This window comes from Pongo pygmaeus, chromosome 6 (genome assembly GCF_028885625.2).
Source record: "Pongo pygmaeus isolate AG05252 chromosome 6, NHGRI_mPonPyg2-v2.0_pri, whole genome shotgun sequence".
NCBI lineage: Eukaryota > Metazoa > Chordata > Mammalia > Primates > Hominidae > Pongo > Pongo pygmaeus.
In genome coordinates this window covers 116588114-116606226 of record NC_072379.2, presented here as the reverse complement: position 1 = coordinate 116606226, position 18113 = coordinate 116588114, and the positions used below count along the sequence as shown (strand labels likewise).

The 18113-nt window shown below is 40.6% G+C and overlaps 1 protein-coding gene across 3 annotated transcripts in view; it reads left to right on the top strand.

Moving 5' to 3' along the window:
- The first annotated feature begins 351 nt into the window (after nt 1-351).
- CTTNBP2 (cortactin binding protein 2) overlaps nt 352-18113 on the top strand; it is a 175017-nt gene continuing 157255 nt past the window's right edge. The window contains exons 1-2 of one of the 3 annotated variants that reach the window (XM_054496022.2): nt 352-592; nt 12406-12513. In XM_054496022.2, the coding sequence (XP_054351997.1) occupies nt 512-592; nt 12406-12513 (189 nt within the window). In that variant the 5' untranslated portion in view covers nt 352-511. Of the gene's footprint in view, nt 593-9692; nt 11633-12405; nt 12514-18113 lie in introns of those variants that run through there. The other 2 variants (XM_054496024.2, XM_063667792.1) reach the window with 2 other exon arrangements.

Here is an 18113-nt window from a genome sequence, read left to right as displayed (position 1 = left end):
GAAGAAAGGGGTGCCCTGTGTGATTCCTCGCGGTGGGATAGAGGGAGCTGAAGTGTAGGATTTTCCCTGATCTTTCAGAGAATTCAGATTCAGGAGGCCTGACATTTAATCCGGTCTGTGCACGGATTTCTCCGGCTTGGTGGGGGTTCTGCGGCATGCAACGCTCCCCGGGCGCTTTCTGCCTTCACCTCTTCCGTGGTCTTTGATCCCCAGTCCCCGCGCAGGGCCGCAGCGGAGCCAGGTCTTGCGCCCATTTCTCGCACCTCCAGGAGCCCGCGGCTGGCGCCGCCGGGCGCGGGGCGCGGGGCGCGGGGCGGGACGGAGGCGGGGCGCTCCGGCGCGCAGCGGGTTAAGCGGCGAGGGCGGCGGCGAGGGGCGGAGGGAGTGCGGCGGCTCCCGGCTCCCGGCGCCCGCGTCCCGGACAGCAGCGGGTTAAGCGCCGCCCGCGCGGAGACGGCTGAGTCCGGAGCCACGGCTCCGAGCTCGCATTCGGATCCGCTAGAGCAGGAAGATGGCGACGGACGGCGCGAGCTGCGAGCCCGACTTATCCCGGGCCCCGGAGGACGCGGCGGGGGCCGCGGCGGAGGCGGCGGTAACCGAGTTCCCGGGGCGGGCGCGGGGCGAGTCTAGACGCGGGCCGGGGGCGGCGCCGGGGTCCCAGCCGGACCCGGCTCCGCACCCCCGGGGCGTTCCGTAAGCCCGGGACTCTCCGGTGCCCCTTCATCGGGATGCCCACACGGCGGAGGCCGGGGGGAGCGGAGGGGCCACCCGGGCTGGGGATCCCTCCTGTCCCTTCCGCGCCCCACGGGAAGCGGCCCCGGGTCGCCCGGTTCTCCCAGCTCCCTGTCTGCGTCCAGTGCGACCCCTATGCCCACTCCCTCCGCTGCGGTCGCTTCTGGCGGGGGCTAAGGCTGGGACGTGTTTCCTAGCGAATTTGACCCCCCCATTGTTCACCTCTAGGTGCGCGCGTGGTTGCAAGCGCGTGTCTCGGGGGTGCCTGGTACCGCTCAGCGGACACGGGAGAGCAGCTTGGGGGAGGTGGGCCATCGCCCAGCAGGTGTGGGGATGCCCATTGTGTGCATCTGGTCCTGTGCCTTCAGGAGGCCCACTGGGAGAGGGCCGTGTCCAGATGTGGGCGCTGCTGCCGCTGAGGCCAGCGCTTTAGGTCCTAGCAGCCTGCTGCCCCATTACTTGGTGGTGGTGATTGGGGTGGGGTGGATGGGTTGGTTCTTCCCGAGGCGATGCCCGGGAGAGGTGGAGGTTCTGCACCTGGTTTCAAGACATTGTTCTCCTTCTCTGGAGTCTAGAAGCCGAGTGCGCTACCATTCTTGACTGGTCCTTACTTTCACTCCCTGAATATCCCCGTGTAGAGACTCGCTTGTGGTTTCCAGCCTCTACCTTGGGGAAGGGCTGGACCCACATTTCTTGGGTGGAAAAGGTTCTCAGTGTTTGGGAAGCAGCTTCGCAGGAGCTGCAAGGAGCTGCAGAGAAAGGCAAATCTGGGAGCGCCTCCCACTCTTGGCCCGATCTGGCTGCTCCCGCCGAAGGATGGGGTGGGATGGAGCGAGCGGGGCGTGGACGCCCCCCTCTTCCTCTCAAGACCTGAGCAGAGTCCGTGCAGGAGCGGGAGAGGGCAGAGCCGGGCGTAAACAGCGGGGGCCGCTTTAACTTCCTCCCACCCTCTGGAGGTAGGGCTTTCTGGAGAGGGAGAGGAGAGATGTGGTGGAAGGTACTTGGGGTGAGAGGAGCTGAGCCTGGCAATGGAAGGAGAAACGGAGAGGGGGAGGAGGACTGCTAATTTCCACTTGTAAAACTGGCAAGTTTTGATTTGAACTTTTGGGAAAATTGAGTTTCCATTCTTTGCATAGAAAATGAGAGCTTTAAGATTTCAAACGAAACCTGCCCACTTATGTGAATCAGCTCCCCTCTGTGGGGCACAGTAAGGAAACTAGCTATTGAGACAAGGCTCTCTGGCAAGTGGAGATGATTTGGTGCCTTCATCCCCAAAAGGTGGGAAGGGGAAGGATGAGGAAAAAGAAAGAGGGTGTGGGGTGTGTGTGTGTGTGTAGGGTGTGTGTTTCTTGTTCCCCAGAAAGGCTGAATTTGTTTACTTCATCCACTCAGAGTGGGGTTTCTGTTACCCTCAATATTTTAATCACTGACAACCCAAACACAAACATCTGACTGATGGTCTGTAGAGCTGATATATAGTTTTGTTTGGTTAGATCGTAAACAAAACCCAGGTCGCCAGGCAGATCTCTGTGTTAACAAGGTCAGTGTTCCCTCTCTTCTGTTTAAAATGTTCGAGTCTGATTTTCACTGCTGATAGTTGGGGATTTGATAATTTCACCCTTGTTAATGGGCAGAGCCATAGAAAATCTGCGAAAGTGAACCTTCTTTGCTATTTCCATGGAATCCTTTAGGGTTGTGAGATGCAATAAGGATTCTTCATCTAGTAGTTTAAAAAACAGTAATAATTTCTGAATTTTTAGTAAAATTTTGATGATGGCTTCTTATATAGTAAATTGGGCCTTTTATTTTAGTTCTCCAAATAGTTTTGACTTAACAAGGCATGGTTCTCTCATATCAGCCACTTGACCTATAGACTGATTTTTAAGTGAAAGGAAAGCTAGTGTAGAGGAGTGATATGTGTCATCACAATTGCTCCTTAAAAATCAAAGGCATTTTATGCATTTTGGGTTCTTGTTGACTGGTAATTTTTATTTTAGTGAACAATTCACTTTGCATTTTGGAGATTTGTTGACTTTCAAATTGGTTTACATATTGTGCATTTTTATGTATACATTTGGCAGTAAGGAGTCAATGGAAGCTCTGAAGCAGTAGGCTATTTTTGAAAGTGAGTGTTTTCACTAAGCTTTGACTATTTAGATTGTTGCTTAGAAACAAGCTTAATTTATAGTTTTCAGTTTAATATCATTTTTAGTGGAATGTTTTAAATTTAGTTTGTGATCCTCATTCTTAGCTGTTTAAATCCTGAAAGCATCCCAAGTTTAAGGCTGGGTAACAGCTACATTATTCAATAAGATCATATTAATAGTCTTTGCCGTGAACCATGCCGGGAAACCTGGGCTATTTTCAGTGCCTTAGCCAAATGTGATGACTTTTATAGGCCATATTGCTGTTTCCACTCTGAAAATAACTCCTAATGGATAAGGCAGTATGGAAAACAGAAATCTTCATGCTTTTTATTGTCACCAAAGAATTTTGGAATGAAAAGAAAATGGAGATCTTTTTAGAGCTATATTTGGGAAGCCAACCAACATTCTTGTCATTCTGAGCTTTTCTGGAGCAGCTAGTATACAAGAAGTAGGTATAAAATTTGTTGTCATGGTGACAGTGACAAAGAAAAACTTGGACAATGATTTAAAATGCACGACAGTGATGTTAAACAAATTAACAGCTGGAACTTGAAATTTTTGTTTTCCAGGTGACAGTATTGAATGTAAATGCACTGAAAAGAACTTTCGTAGCCAATGGCACTAAGCGTTTTTTTAAACTAAATTATAGTTACATGGCAGCTATAGAATGTTGAAAGTTTTTCAGCTTAATTTTTAAATAGCAAATAACGTAGATTTAACACACATTACTGAACACTTACTGAGATACAGGCATCATGAGTAAGATCTTTGCTGCCCTAACGTAATACATTCCGGTGATAGAAACTGACATACGCCAAGGAATCACATTGAGGATGATGGTGTCATGAGAGGGAAAAGTGATTTTGCATTAGAAGTTTGGAGAGGAACAGTCATAGAGAGGGTCCCTAGTGGATGGATCTAGAAATTTCCATAGAAGGATGACATTTGAAGTAGTCCTTGAGACTGAAGGAGGATTTGGACTGGCACTGCAAGAAGGAGTGTGCAAATGTGGTCATATCCTAGGGAGCCATATGCGAAGGGCTTTCATTGATGAGCATAGAGGTTCCCATTCTGGTCTCAGCTATATGCTTCAGAAAAATAGCTTGGAAGTTGAGGAAATTGGCTGGAATATTTTTCCAAAGATGAGAATATAACTGTTTTCAATGTCCTGCTTTTCACTTTTTTTTTCTTCTTAAATAATAGGTTGTAGATTTCTGTTTGCCCCAGTTTTTGGACTTTATTATTATTGTCGTTGCTGTCGTTGTTATTGTATTTCTCACAGCAGCAATTTTGTTTAGAGAACATTTGTCCTTTCAGTGATTGAATCCATGCCTAGGCTAGATTACCAGTTGGTTCTATCCTTGTGTGTTTCTCATAACTTTATGAGGTGAGAAAATGTTTCACAGCCTTGGTACTTAGACATTTACAAATATCTGCTGTTGATCATGTGGACAGCAAGGCTGTGGCTGGGAGAAAGCAGCCTCCTCCTCCGAGGAGAGTTGTGTGAAGTTTGTAAAAGAAAGCAAAGGTGATTAGCACAATGCCAGGCACATGGTAAGTGTTCCACAAATATTTACTGAATGAAGAAAATGAAGAGAAGCTCACCAAGAAGCTGTGTCATAAAATTTAATGTTGATTGGCTAATTAGAAAACTCACTTTGTGTGTTACCAGCTATCTTATAGTGAAATTATTGGCCTGTGACTTGTAATAATTAACGTTATAGATATTATAGATCTTGATCCAAAAAGATAACCCTAATTCTTATTTTTAAAAATTTTCATCTTAATACTGCCCCTTTCCACGCTGCTTTTCTCAATGACTTCTTAGGATTCTTTATAGGGGGTTTTTAAAAGTTTAATTTCCAACACTATTAGTTTTCTCTTTAGATTCTCCCTTTTCAAAATGATGATTGAGGCTGCACCTCTGCCATCCTGCATCCTTCCAATAATAAGAGTCAAGGCCACATCACCCATTGGGGTGTGGAGGAGAGGATGATTGATAGGGGGTTAAGAGAAATGTGGGGAAGTTTGGAAACAGGAAAAGGGAATAAAAGGAAAGATTGGGCAGGAAAAAGGAGGTTAGGCAAGGCTTTAGAATAGTCTGCAATTTCACAGAAATGTGAGACTGGAATTTCAACTTTGAATGTGCCTAGGAAGGATGGAGCAGTATCCCCCAGCTTCATTTACTTTGCTACCCAAGCCCGTTTGAGTATTGCTTTAGAAGGATACTTTATTTGAACACACTCGATTACATTATTATCTGTTGGTGCTCCTTTGCAAAGCTTATATAACATGGAAAAAGATTTGTCTTTTCTGTTGGTAGTTAGGTAAGGAATCAGAGGACAGGTAGGAGAGAGGATGATGATGACATCGATATTGAAAGATTTTTAAAATTTTAATGTTTTAAATAACTTACGCAAATACCGAGATCATATTATTAATGCTGTGTACAGCATGATGCCTTCCATATAGAAATCCTGATTTTAGAATAGGGGGAAGGTACTCTCTTTAAATAAATTGTTAGTAACCAACTAATACATTGGGGATTAGTTTAAAAGGTTGTAGTAAATGTAGTGTAGTCGAGGTAACATTGCTGTGTGGAGTGAATACTTGTTTGCAGATGATTTGGTTTTGACATTTTTATATTTCATTGAAAAGACAAGATGGTTCCAAAGGCCTGCCTCTTCATTTGGCCCAGCCTTTTCATTTGAAAATCAGCATGCAGATATTTGCCACCTACAGATAATCAAGACTATTCTTTAATGCATTGTAAGCTTCTTAAAGGATGGTTATTACATTTGAATGTGTGCTTGCCTGTGGAGCTGATCCATGTCCCATGTCGGGCTGATGTAACATCGAAAAACTGAGTTAGGGTGAAAATAGATGTTAGTTTTATTTGAGATGTAGTCCTTTTTTTCCCTAAGGAGGAAATAGAGACTGCGGGGAGATCTGAAAGGAGGAAAAGGAAGGTAGCTGGGCTTAATTATCAGAGGCTGTCACCCCTGAGCCACTTTGCTGCCATTCTTTACAGCTTTCTCAGCTAAAATTAGTTACATCCATTACCCGGTTTCCTTCCTGACATTGTTTCCTTGTCAGTATTACCTCCTTTCAATACACTGAGTTTCTTGTCTTGCATGAAAGACCCCAGACAGTGTGGTTGATTTGAGGTACATGACCTTGGAGAGCTGACACCAAATAGACCTCATGTTCTCGTATTATATGTTGTTTTAAAGTGGAACATCAAGCAGCTTCCCTAGTTTAGGTTACTCTAAATGATTTTTGAAACACTGAGTGAATCATCTAATACAGTTACTTAGTTCCCCCTAGAGTGGGCTGAAACATTGTATCTTAGTAAGATGGATGTACCTGAGACATCCTTTGCACACTTTCTGTATTCATACTATGTGCAGTAGACATTTTATACCCAAAGTGTATAGGGTGGGGTGGGGGCAGGGGGAGCATGTTGGATAAAATAAGTGAAGAAGTAATATTCTTACTGTCCTGACACATCTAGTAGGGGTGAGAAAATAGAGTTAATAGAGATAATAAGTTTACTATGAGGAAATGCACAAGGCCGGACATGATTAACTGCCAAGTGAAGTAATAGAACAGATTTTAAGACTGAATGGAGAGAACAAGAGATTTCTGGAGTCTGGAAAGACATTCAAAAGTGGGTTTGAGCTATGTGCTGAAGAAAGATAGTACCCAGATGAATCAGAGGAGAATGGAGGATTAGGAAGAGCAGCATCAGAGGTATGCAACCCCATCACAAAAATTATTTCCGCCTTGTAGAGAGAGAAATCAGGAAGATAATCTCAAGGCAAGAAGTAACTTCAGAGATTTGAAAATACTTTGAGATCTTGAGAAGTATGTACTTTTCTTCATGAAAACCCTTATAATTAGCTAAATTCTTAATATAGTGCATGTTCTTATGTACCTAGAGAGGTGGATTTAATATTTTGCATGTCAATAATACAGGCTTTGCATTGTGATGGTGAACTTTTAAGATGATTTCATTGCTTTTCCTTTTTGATAGCCCTTATTCATCCCCAAAGCATAAATCTTGCTTACATAGAAAGTTCTAAATGCATTATTATTAGCATGCACTATTAAACTGGGAGGAAAATACATTTCTGTAACTTCTGAGCAAAGAGGCAAAATCAGTTTTCCTCAAGTACCTCACAAAGGCTTTTAGGCTCAGGAAATGACCTAAATGAATTTCCTCAGTCCAGTAATCCAGTTACCCTGATGGTACATGAAATCAGGACATTTAGGGGCTGGAGGAGATTTAAGAGATCACTTACTCCAGCATCCTTATTTTTACTGATGGAAAACCTGAGATTCAAACAGATGAAATGATTTGCCCTACTTTGCTGATTCTTCCCTAGCCACATTGCTCATCACCCCACCTTCCAGTCTGCCTTTCTCCTGTGTAAAGCTTACTGATGCAAAATAGGCTCAACCTGCTGGATTTTAAATTGGAAGAGAGGCTCTCGGTGTTGGTGGGAAGAGCCAGAGAAAGTGCCTGAGTTTGTGTTTGGTCACCAACATATCCCCCAGCAACCCTGATAGGACGGACGTGTTTGAGGCAAGATCTGCCACTGTGGCTCATAATGTCTCCTGAAGGCATTCTGATAATCAATTAATGTTGGTTGGTTCCACTAATTCTAAAAGGGTATGGGTAAGACTTTTCTATTAATATTTAGCTGTATCTATTGAATTCCCCACATAAACCTAGTGTTATAGATTTGGGGAGGGGGAAACTTGGTATTGGCCCGTGTTCAATTCTGGAAATTTAAGATGAGTTGATTCAGCCAGGGTCTGTTTTGTCTAGTCTGTCTCTTTCTCTCTCTCTCAGCCTGTATGAGAAAAAATCCTGAAGAATGCCCTCCCCACGCTTGCCCCAGGTAATTCAGAGCTGTTCAAAACTACAGTGTTGAACAGTTGAGTTTGGGATTATTTCTCCGTTCTCATTTATACATAATATATTATATATATGTATATATTATATATATAATTATATAAGTATACTTTTTAATTTTAAATAAATTATATAGAATAAATTGTAATATACAATAGATTAACATACAATAAATTAATATATATGACTTATATCCCAAACAAGACATACTTTGTATTTGATGACCAGATTCTGGATTAGTTGAAGCAGCCATGCCAGATTTTTAAAAGTAGGTGTTAAGCATTTTTTCTGGAATGCTTTTCCTGGCAAATGTAACAGGCAGAAGAGTGGCCTGTGGAGTTGAAATCTGTTTTTTTTTTCTTTTTCTTTTTCTTTTTTTTTTGGAGATGGAGTCTCGCTCTGTCGCCAGGCTGGAGTGGCATGATCTCTGCTCACTGCAACCTCTGCTTCCTGGGTTCAAGCAATTCTCCCGCCTACAGCCTCCAGAGTAGCTGGGACTACAGGTGCACACTGCCACGCCTGGCTAATTTTCTTTCTTTCTTTCTTTCTTTTTTTTTTGTATTTTAGTAGAGACAGGGTTTCACCATGTTGGTCAGGCTGGTCTCGAACTCCTGAGCTCAGGCAGTCTGCCGGCCTTGGCCTCCCAAAGTGCTAGGATTACAGGCGTGAGCCACCATGCCTGGCACAGGTCTGGTTTTACTTTGTTTTTAGTTTCTTTTCATCACTAAAAAATAGCTGGGTTTTTATTTTTTAATTGGGAAAAGCAAGTTCAATAGTAAACCTTAGTCTGTGAACATGTCTGCTCTGATTTTTTTCTGGGGGGAGTTGGGGATTTGGGGGTCATGTTTTCATGAGTGCCCTGATAGAGACCTTAATTTTTTGTGTGAGTGGCAGCATTTGGATCTGTCCTGTCTTCTATCCAATTTGAAAATCAGATTATCAAGGCAATCATTTATAAACATTATATGACTTTAATTCGTTTGGCTCTTAAACCAAGAAACTTTAATATTTTTTTCTATATCTAAGTACTTTTGTACCATATGCATCTAAGATTAATGCTGCTTCATATATATATGAATGTATATGAATATATATAAATATATATGAATATATATGAATATATATAAATATATATGAATATGTATGAATATATATAAATATATATGAATATATATGAATATACATATAAATATATATGAATATATATGAATATACATATGAATATATATGAATATATATTAATATATGTATGAATATATATATTCTAACAAAAATATAGTTTTTTGTTAGAATTTTTGCTTCTGGGGTTATTTTTCTAAAAATACTAAAGTGCTTTATATTTATTTATAAAATACTTGGAGTCTTAAGATCTCCAGCATCTTTTCATGCACAGTACTTTTTTTTACCTTGTTTTGCCAGAATAGAATGGAAATAAAAGTTGTTGACAATTTGAAAATATTATTATTATATTTGTACTATGGAAGGCCAGGAATTAGTAGAGAAATTTTACTATGACTAGTAGTGGAGAAATGGGGGTGGAGTCATTAGAGAGAAGAGAGACAAGCAGACAGATGCACTGTATGTTTCAAACAGTACATTACTTCATACGTTGTGATGGGAGACAGATTTATTTTTAACATTCTGTGTGACATAATCTATGGTTTAGCAAGAACGCTTGTACCAATATTTTTTTATTTTAATGAATTTCCGTCTTTATTGATGGTAATACATAGAAAAACAGAAGTTTTAGCTGTAGGTTACATGTGTTGCTGCTACTGATGGAAGCAGGGAGGCTCTCCTGACTCTAATATGAATCAGGATCTTGGCAATGTCTTTCATAATTTATTAGTTTTTAAAATGGAGCACTTTGCTTATAAAGCTTTGGAGAAACAAGACAATAAAATATACAATTAATTAAAATCTTTAGAGCAACCAGCAGCATCATTAATAAAGCATTACACTCTAAAGCACATAAGAATTGCAGCTTACTCTCCCATCTCAGTGGGAAAAACCAGGATAAAAGAGCCTGTCTTTCATCATAGTCAATAAACTGAGTTTATTGGACTTGGGCTGGTAGATTTTCAAAGAAATAGGCTCCTGGCCAATACCCCACTCCTCTCTACATGAAACATCTGGGTTAATAATAACAATCGCCTGCCTTCATTTGGCACTTACTTCATTGATAGGTTCTTGTTTAATTCTCACAAGAATGCAGGGTAAACGTTAGGAATTCCATTACACAGATGAGGAAACAGAGGATGGCATGAGTTCTAGAAGTGCTCCTCACATGTAGTCTGTGGACCAGCAACATCAGCAGGAGCTTGTTGGAAGGGCAGATTCACAGCCCCACCTCGGACTCACTGAATCACAATTTCCAGGGGTGGAGCCCCTTGGCTTGTTTTTCACAAGGTCTTCAGGTGATTCTTATGCATGCCAGTGTTTGAGAACAATTAGTTTATAAGACTTTATGGACACTACTGTGTAGTAGGAGCAGAAATTGAGACTTGGTACATTGGATTTTACTGTTCATAGGGAGCATCTCTAAGAAATCTTTGAAGTATGGATCCCTCAGAACTATACATGATTTATGCTTGCTATAGATTTTCCTTTTCTCTTTATCCTTAGCGCTTGCCTTTCCAAATAACTTCTCTGTCCAGTGTATATGCAAAAAGAAATAATTTTAAGAGAGAGATCCTTTTAAAATCTTTCTTGAGAGAACCCCATAGCTCTAGTCTCTTTCCCTTTTGTACCGTCATATCTCTTTCCAGAAGATTCTTTTGAAACTTAAATGTGACCATTCTGGTCATGCCTGTTTGAAAGCCTCTGAAATCAGTTATTGTCTTTGCTATGTATACTTTTGTGTCTTCACAGAAATAGACCATTGTTCATGTTGGCTGACTGACAGGATGGTACCATTTTTATCTCATCTCAAAGAGCTTATTCTAGAATGTTGGTGCCATGCTGGTAAAGTTTGAAGATAAGTCATGGCATTTGATCATATATCCTGATTTTACCATTTACTGGTTGGTTGCATGATCTGCATATATTATCTGACTTTTCTGAGTTTCCATTTTAAAAATGAAGATGGCAATATGGTATAAATTGGAGTGAATTATTTGAGAATACTTTGGAAGCCATTGGGTGCTACGCAAGTGTGAAGTAATGTTTTGAACATTACTTCTGGCATGTTTTGAACAGTCTGGCATGTTTTGAACAATGGCTTCTGAGAGTGAGTCTACAGAGAGATTTGGGGATAAATGTTGTGTTACTCTTCCCTGTGATGGTGACTGGGCTTGTCAAATGAGTTTGTGTACAGAAGGGAGGAGCAGAGTGTGCCTGGTGGAAGGATCTCAGGCTTTGGACTCACCCAGGCTGACTGTGAACTCACTCTCAGCTTTATCTCTAAAACGAATGCCAGAGAACCTACTTGTAAAAGTTGCTGTGAGGAAGGTTGGAGTGGAAGACAAAAGAATCGAGAGTCAATGGTATATTCATGGGATTTAAAGCCATGAGAGGTTGGATGCAATCACTCAGGGAAGAAATCTACAAGAGAAGACAAAAGGGCTGGAAGAACCTTGTGTGAGAAATTATGAACCACCGCACCGCCCCCCCACCCCGCGCCACACCTAGGGCTCTGGTGCTGACTTTGTGCTGTAGCTGGGTCCCTGGAAGGCTCACTTATTCCAGCCTCAGCTCCCTCCCAGGCCTGCCAAGAAGCTACAGAGGCATTCATAAGAAGGCACTTTGATAACCAAACAGCAGGGGTTCCAAACCCACCTGACTATGGCAGCCCAGATGACCACACATGGATGGCAGTCCTGGCTTCTTAAAAGTGCGTGTGCCTGTACTGTGTATGTGTGTGTGTGTGTATGTGTTGGTGGGGGAGGGTTGGCAACATGAGGAATGTGTTCCTTCTAAAGGGGCAGCTACTTCCTGGCTCTGTGGATTATTGCCCTGAGGAAATATGAATCTGGAGTTACCCAGTCATCTGACATTTAAAGACAAGCCAGGGATCTGGATTTTTTGGTGACATCTTCAGATTTTTTAAATGTTGGCTAAATGAAAAACAACAACGACAAACCCACTTTGTGACCCAAGTAACACACATCTGTGGGCCAGATTTGGCTGCCAGCTGGTGGCCTCTGCTGCAGAGTGTATAAACATGACCTATTATTATTGGATGTTCTGGAATTTATAATAACCTCCCAGGAACCTTTATGCTGGGGCCCTTCTAGGAATACATCCATGCTTTCTTTGCTTCTCTTGAAACTCCCCCACTCCCCCAAGATGTACCAGACCTGTTTTGCTTCAGACTCCAGGGACTTTAAATTTGTGCTATGTAATTTGGAGAGATTTTGAGTCTGGGTGTGCAGGCAGGCTGGGGAACTATAGCTCCTTGGAGAGGAGAGTTGAGAGATTGGCATTATAGTTTTTACCTCTCCTCCTAGAAGGTCAAGGCGTAGATTGTCTGCTGCAAATAGTACCCCAGTGCTTGTTGGATCTGCGGAGCCACTGGGATAAAATTGATTCATTGCATACCCTTAGGATGTGTGTGTTTTCCTTAGGAAAAGATTTTTCATTGCCTTACTTTTTTATGTGTTACAGAAAAAAGAGTTTGATGTGGATACTCTCAGTAAATCCGAGCTGCGGATGCTCCTCAGCGTGATGGAAGGGGAGCTGGAGGCCAGAGACCTTGTCATCGAGGCCCTGCGGGTAAGAACGACACAGAAGTGGGTCTCCATGCTGGATCATTTGCTTTTTTCAAAGAGCCATTGGCAAACCTTCTTTTTCTTAATTTTTGAATCAAATAGATTTAAAATGTTACATCAGGTCAAAATGTGCTCTTCACCCCAAACACTAAGCCATAACTTTTATAAGCCCAAACAAACACTGAAGTCAGATGGTCATTGAAATGCCAGGGGCTGAGACGAAACTGTTTAATACGGGAAACTTGAGGAGTCGGCTCTACTCGTTCAGAAATCCTTTTATGTTTCACATGTTTATTTGGTTAGAAACATGCATTTTCAGAAAATTGCTAATTTGGTATCCTACATGTATGTGAGGGCAGTGAGGAAAAGTTGAGGTTTATAAAAAATATTGCTGGTAATAGGTATTTTTTCTTCCTATAAAAATTGTTATTTTTTTATTTTTAGAAACTCATGCATTAAAAAGTAAATGTTTATCCATACCTTCAAAGTGTTAATTTTTTCTGATCTGTCAGTAATTTTGAAATATTTCTGTAATTGCTTACAAAGAATATATTACTTAAATGTCTCAATAAAATTTTCTTTTTGAAAAAACAATGGTGAATTCCAGCACTTTGGGAGGCCGAGGCGGGCGGATCACGAGGTCAGGATAGTGAGACCATCCTGGCTAACACGGTGAAACCCCGTCTCTACTAAAAAATACAAAAAATTAGCCTGGCATGGTGGCGGGCGCGTGTAGTCCCAGCTACTCAGGAGGCTGAGGCAGGAAAATGGCGTGAACTCGGGAGGCGGAGCTTGCGGTGAGTCGAGATCACGCCACTGCACTCCAGCCTGGGCGACAGAGCGAGACTCCATCTCAAAAAAAAAAAGAAAAAAAGAGAGAAAACAATGCATCAAGAAAGTCTAATCACCAGTTTTCCAATTGAGTATTCTGGATCTTGCGTTTGTTTTGATTTGTAGATCAAACGTAATTTGGTGCTTGTTTTTTTCCCTCTTTTCTATTTAATACTTTGTCTGTAATTAGTTATTTTTTGGTTCTTGGTCATTTGGCCAAGAAGGATATATTTATTAAGTATGGGTTTATCTTATTTCATCAGGGAATTGTTTCCTCAAACCTTGTCTTAGGAAGTCTAATTTAATGTACATATGAAAATCTGTGGAATGTTAACACATTGTTGCCTGTGACAGGAGCTTATATGGTAGAGGAGGGAGGTAGTAGTGCTGGATGGTCAGACATAATAATGGAGAGGGTGGACATGGGGAGAACTCAGTTATGTGGGAAGAAGAGATAGTTCCTGAAGTCATGTCTTCAATGTATTTTCATAAACCAGAAGTTGGCATAGCAGATGTAGTGATTATCCATCAGTTTCATTGCAGGAACAAATTGCCACAGAAAAACAGGAGTATAGTTATACTGTCGGCAAGCTGATATTGAGTTGAAGGTATTGCCTTTTGAATGACAAGTTCTGCTAAGTAGACATTTGCAGTTTGCTTATGTTCATCCTATTCCACATTGAGAACATCTGTATTGCTGGCAAATGTATATTTTCCTGAATGAAATTTTTGGGAGAAATACTGAGGCAGCATGTAACTAACATATGTGACCCTTAGCCCAAGGACAGAACAAGGGCACAGTCAGCTGCGAAGGTCAGTAGTATAGCCTCTTGTGGCGAGATAGAAGTGAAGGGCTCCAGCTGTGCCTTAGATATTTTTTTTTTTTGTCCTTCTGTGTTAACCTGTGAAAGACATCAGCACTATGGCATTCCCCACTACTCACATCAATGTTTGAACATTTAGTGAAGTCTGTGTCTTTATGTATCACCTTAGCAGCCACATGTATTTCTCATTTTAATTTGATTGCAATACTTTGAAATGTTGAAATGTGGGAGTAGAGGTAAAGGCTTGCTAATAATCAGCACTTGCCGAATGAACATTTTTCATAGAGTCGAGGAATGTTAGAATTACAGGGAGCCTTAGATGATATTGTAGGTCAGTGTTTTGCATCCCTATCAGATGTGGTATCTCCTTTTCATAAAATATTTTATCACCTTCTTACCGTCCTGCAATGAAATTTATGGAGAATTGCATGCATAAGTAGGTTCCGTTAAAAATTACAGAACCAATACAAAGATAACAGGAAAATATTTAAAATAAAATATGATGTACTCAATATATAAATGCTCAGACATGACTGTACTGAAAGACGTGATAAAACATGTGTATTTGAACCTATTCATGGCATTGACATGAATATAACAGTTGCAAAAGAATCCTGATCCCATCCTGCTATGTTGTTTACTCTGAGTCAGCAGATTTGTGGCGGGTGAGGTGATTTTCTGAAATGGTGAACGACTTAGTAAAGTTGCAAACAAAAGTACACACATACACAGGAGTTAAATCCCTGGAAAATTCAGTTTGTTAAAAATTATATTGACTTGTTTAATAAGTAAAAAGGAGTTACCCTCTAGACTGGTCATATAGAAGATTCCAGTGAAAGGAATGAACAGAGAGCTATTTGAAACATGTCACAGTTCCTGGATGTGTGGAAAGGAACCCCATCTTTGCCCTGCCTCCCTAAGTGCCAATCACTGTGAAAACCAAAAATGCTCATCTGTTTCCAAAACACATCCTAGGGTACTGCTCCTGTGGAGAACCACTGGCCAAGACCAGTTTCCTTTGTTTATAGATAAAATCAAACAAAAAAACCTGGAGACTTCTGACTTATCGAAGGCCACAGATATGGCATGCATAAGAGCTTCCAGTTCATTTTCACACAGCCTGCCATGTGGAACTTGGTGTATATGGAGACTCTTTTATTGATTGATTGTTTGATTTTTTATTTTTTATTTTTTTGAGATGGAGTCTCACTCTGTCGCCCAGGCTGGAGTGCAGTGGTGTGATCTCGGCTCACTGCAAGCCCTGCCTCCCGGGTTCACGCCATTCTCCTGCCTCAGCCGCTCAAGTAGCTGGGACTACAGGCGCCCGCCTCCACCCTCGGCTAATTTTTTGTATTTTTAGTAGAGACAGGGTTTCATTGTGTTAGCCAGGATGGTCTTGATCTCCGGACCTCGTGATCCGCCCGCCTTGGCCTTCCAAAGTGCTGGGATTACAGGCGTGAGCCACCGCGCCCACCTGTGGAGATTCTTAAAGCTTTTTTGGTTTAAAATTGAGAATTGTGATTTCTTTATTTAGATGATTGTGTTTTTTACAGTAGGTAATAATGTCGTCTTCACATACCTGTGGTAGCCATCATAGCATCACTGTGGTGATTTACTGATTGAGTGTTCCCTGGAACATTCACTGGTCACAGTATGTCATCTGTTTGCCTTTTCCTGTAGGGGTGGAATGTAACTGAGTGACTAATTCCCCAGAAAGAAATTGGGAAGGAGAGAGGCTGTGAAACTGTCATTTTAATTTTGTTTTACATTATGAGATCAATTTACTCCTAAATCAAGAATCAAAATCGCCTCAAATCGGTAATCAGTGTGCTGCTATTCAACTGTGAAGGAAGTGCATCTTGTTTTTTTTTTTTTTCCAGCCAAAATTAATATTCCTCTGAAAATAGTTTTGAACTTAATATATAAATTATAAAGATACCTAATTTGTACACTGAACTTTATTAAATTTAGAAATGATTTTGTTGTGAGACATTCAAATTCTTTAGAATTTTAAAATCTTTAAACATATATTTCAGATGAAGCTGTTTTACTTTTTAAATCATGCTATCTTGATGCTTTGATTTCAAGTTATTAAAAATTGCATACATCATTGAATTAATGGCAATGGACTTTTCAAAACAATCCATAAATATAATTTTGGATGGGGAGGATGTTAAGAGATTGCAATATATATCTTGGTACCTTTGCTATTTTCATATATTTAAGGTATAGATACTTCCTAGTATAAAAAGTCCATGATAGTATTGAAGACATTACTTTTTAAAAAGAGCAATATTGATGGAAAAATCTGAATTGCATAAAGCTGATTAACCGAAATATATTTTAATTGATTCTCATGGGAATTAGTTTGTCAACAATTCCTCCGTATTCACATAGAGTAGGAATAAATCTTTGAACAAACAGATACATTCAGATAAAGTCCAAAGAAAAATATTTTGTAGTTCAATAAAGAATGTGCCCAAAGAGAAGCAGCTGCATTTTCTGAACACCAAGATAGGCACAGAAGCTTTTGAATTAAATTTAATTGGCTATTCAAAATCTGAGTACACAATTTATACAGAAATCCATGATTCAAGATTAATTATTTACTTTGTGGAGTCTTCTGGCCTTTGTTTCTTTTTTCCTCTTGCTACTGGTATTCTTACAGGTATCTTAGTCAAAGAGAGACAAAGTCAAGATGATGAAAATGCTATAATCATAAAATTTTAAAAGTCAAAATTATGTGCTTAAGCCTACGTTTTTACAGCGCCCAGCCTGCCATCATTAGCATGAGTTTACATAAATATTATATCATTTAAACAGTGAATTCCTTTGGCAATTATCTGCAGATTTTTTTCTGTGCCTTTTTCCTTTTAGATTGGATAAATGAGATTGACCATAATAAACCCATGGCAATTCTTCCTCCTAACCTTCATATAAAGTAACTATATAATCTAGACTTTCAATTATTATTTGCATTGAAATTTTTAAAAATTAGCCAGTTTAACATTTCTTCAGATATAATGCATTTATCACCCCAATAACATAGGAGACTATCAGTTATAGAATTGCCTTGTACAAGTGGCTGTAAGAAAGAGACTCAACATACAATAGATTAAATAAGTTCATTTCTCTCACGTAACAATCTGGAGGTGAGTGATCCCAGCTGGAGAGGCAGCTCCATGCCAAGTGGTCATTCAACAACCCAGGTTATTTTTGTTTTACTACTCTTCTTAGGGAGTTAGCCTCATCAGCATGCTTAAAACAGGATCAGTGCCAGCTCCACATCCCAACATATGGTAAGGGGGAAAGATGGGAAATGAAGGGCAAGCATTTCCTCTAAGTATGGTCTTTCTTCTGCAGAGTGCACACAGGTGTATCGGTGAGACCTTTCATAGACAGGGAACTTTTCCTAGTTGCATAGGAGCCTGGAAAATGGCCGTGGCTGGCTGGCTACACTGTAGTACTATGGAAGAAGGGAGGACTTGGGAGAACATTAACAACCTGCTGAAGTCCAAGAGGGAGGGGCCCTATCTTGATTTCAATATTATCTTTCAGAATATCCTGGGCTAAAATATAGGAAGATAGATCTTTCCCTCCTTCCTTCCTCAATAAGGATTTGACGAGTACCTATTATGTAGCAGGCATAATTATCTTTAAGCTTATTTTGGGAATGCTTATGATAGGAAACTATTATTTTGATTCCATTAGATCACTGTGTGTGTGCATGTACTTGTGTTTTGCAATGACATATTTTACGCATATTTTAATAAACCTTATGGGAACAAAATTGAGAAGTTAATTTGGCAATATTGGGAAAAACTAGAGTAGAATAATTAAATGTACAATTGGATACAAATGATAGGATGACTCATTTGTTTTCCAAAATAAAATTCTAGAAAACTATAAAAAAAAAAAAATAACATTTGAAGTACATGTAAGTGAAGAT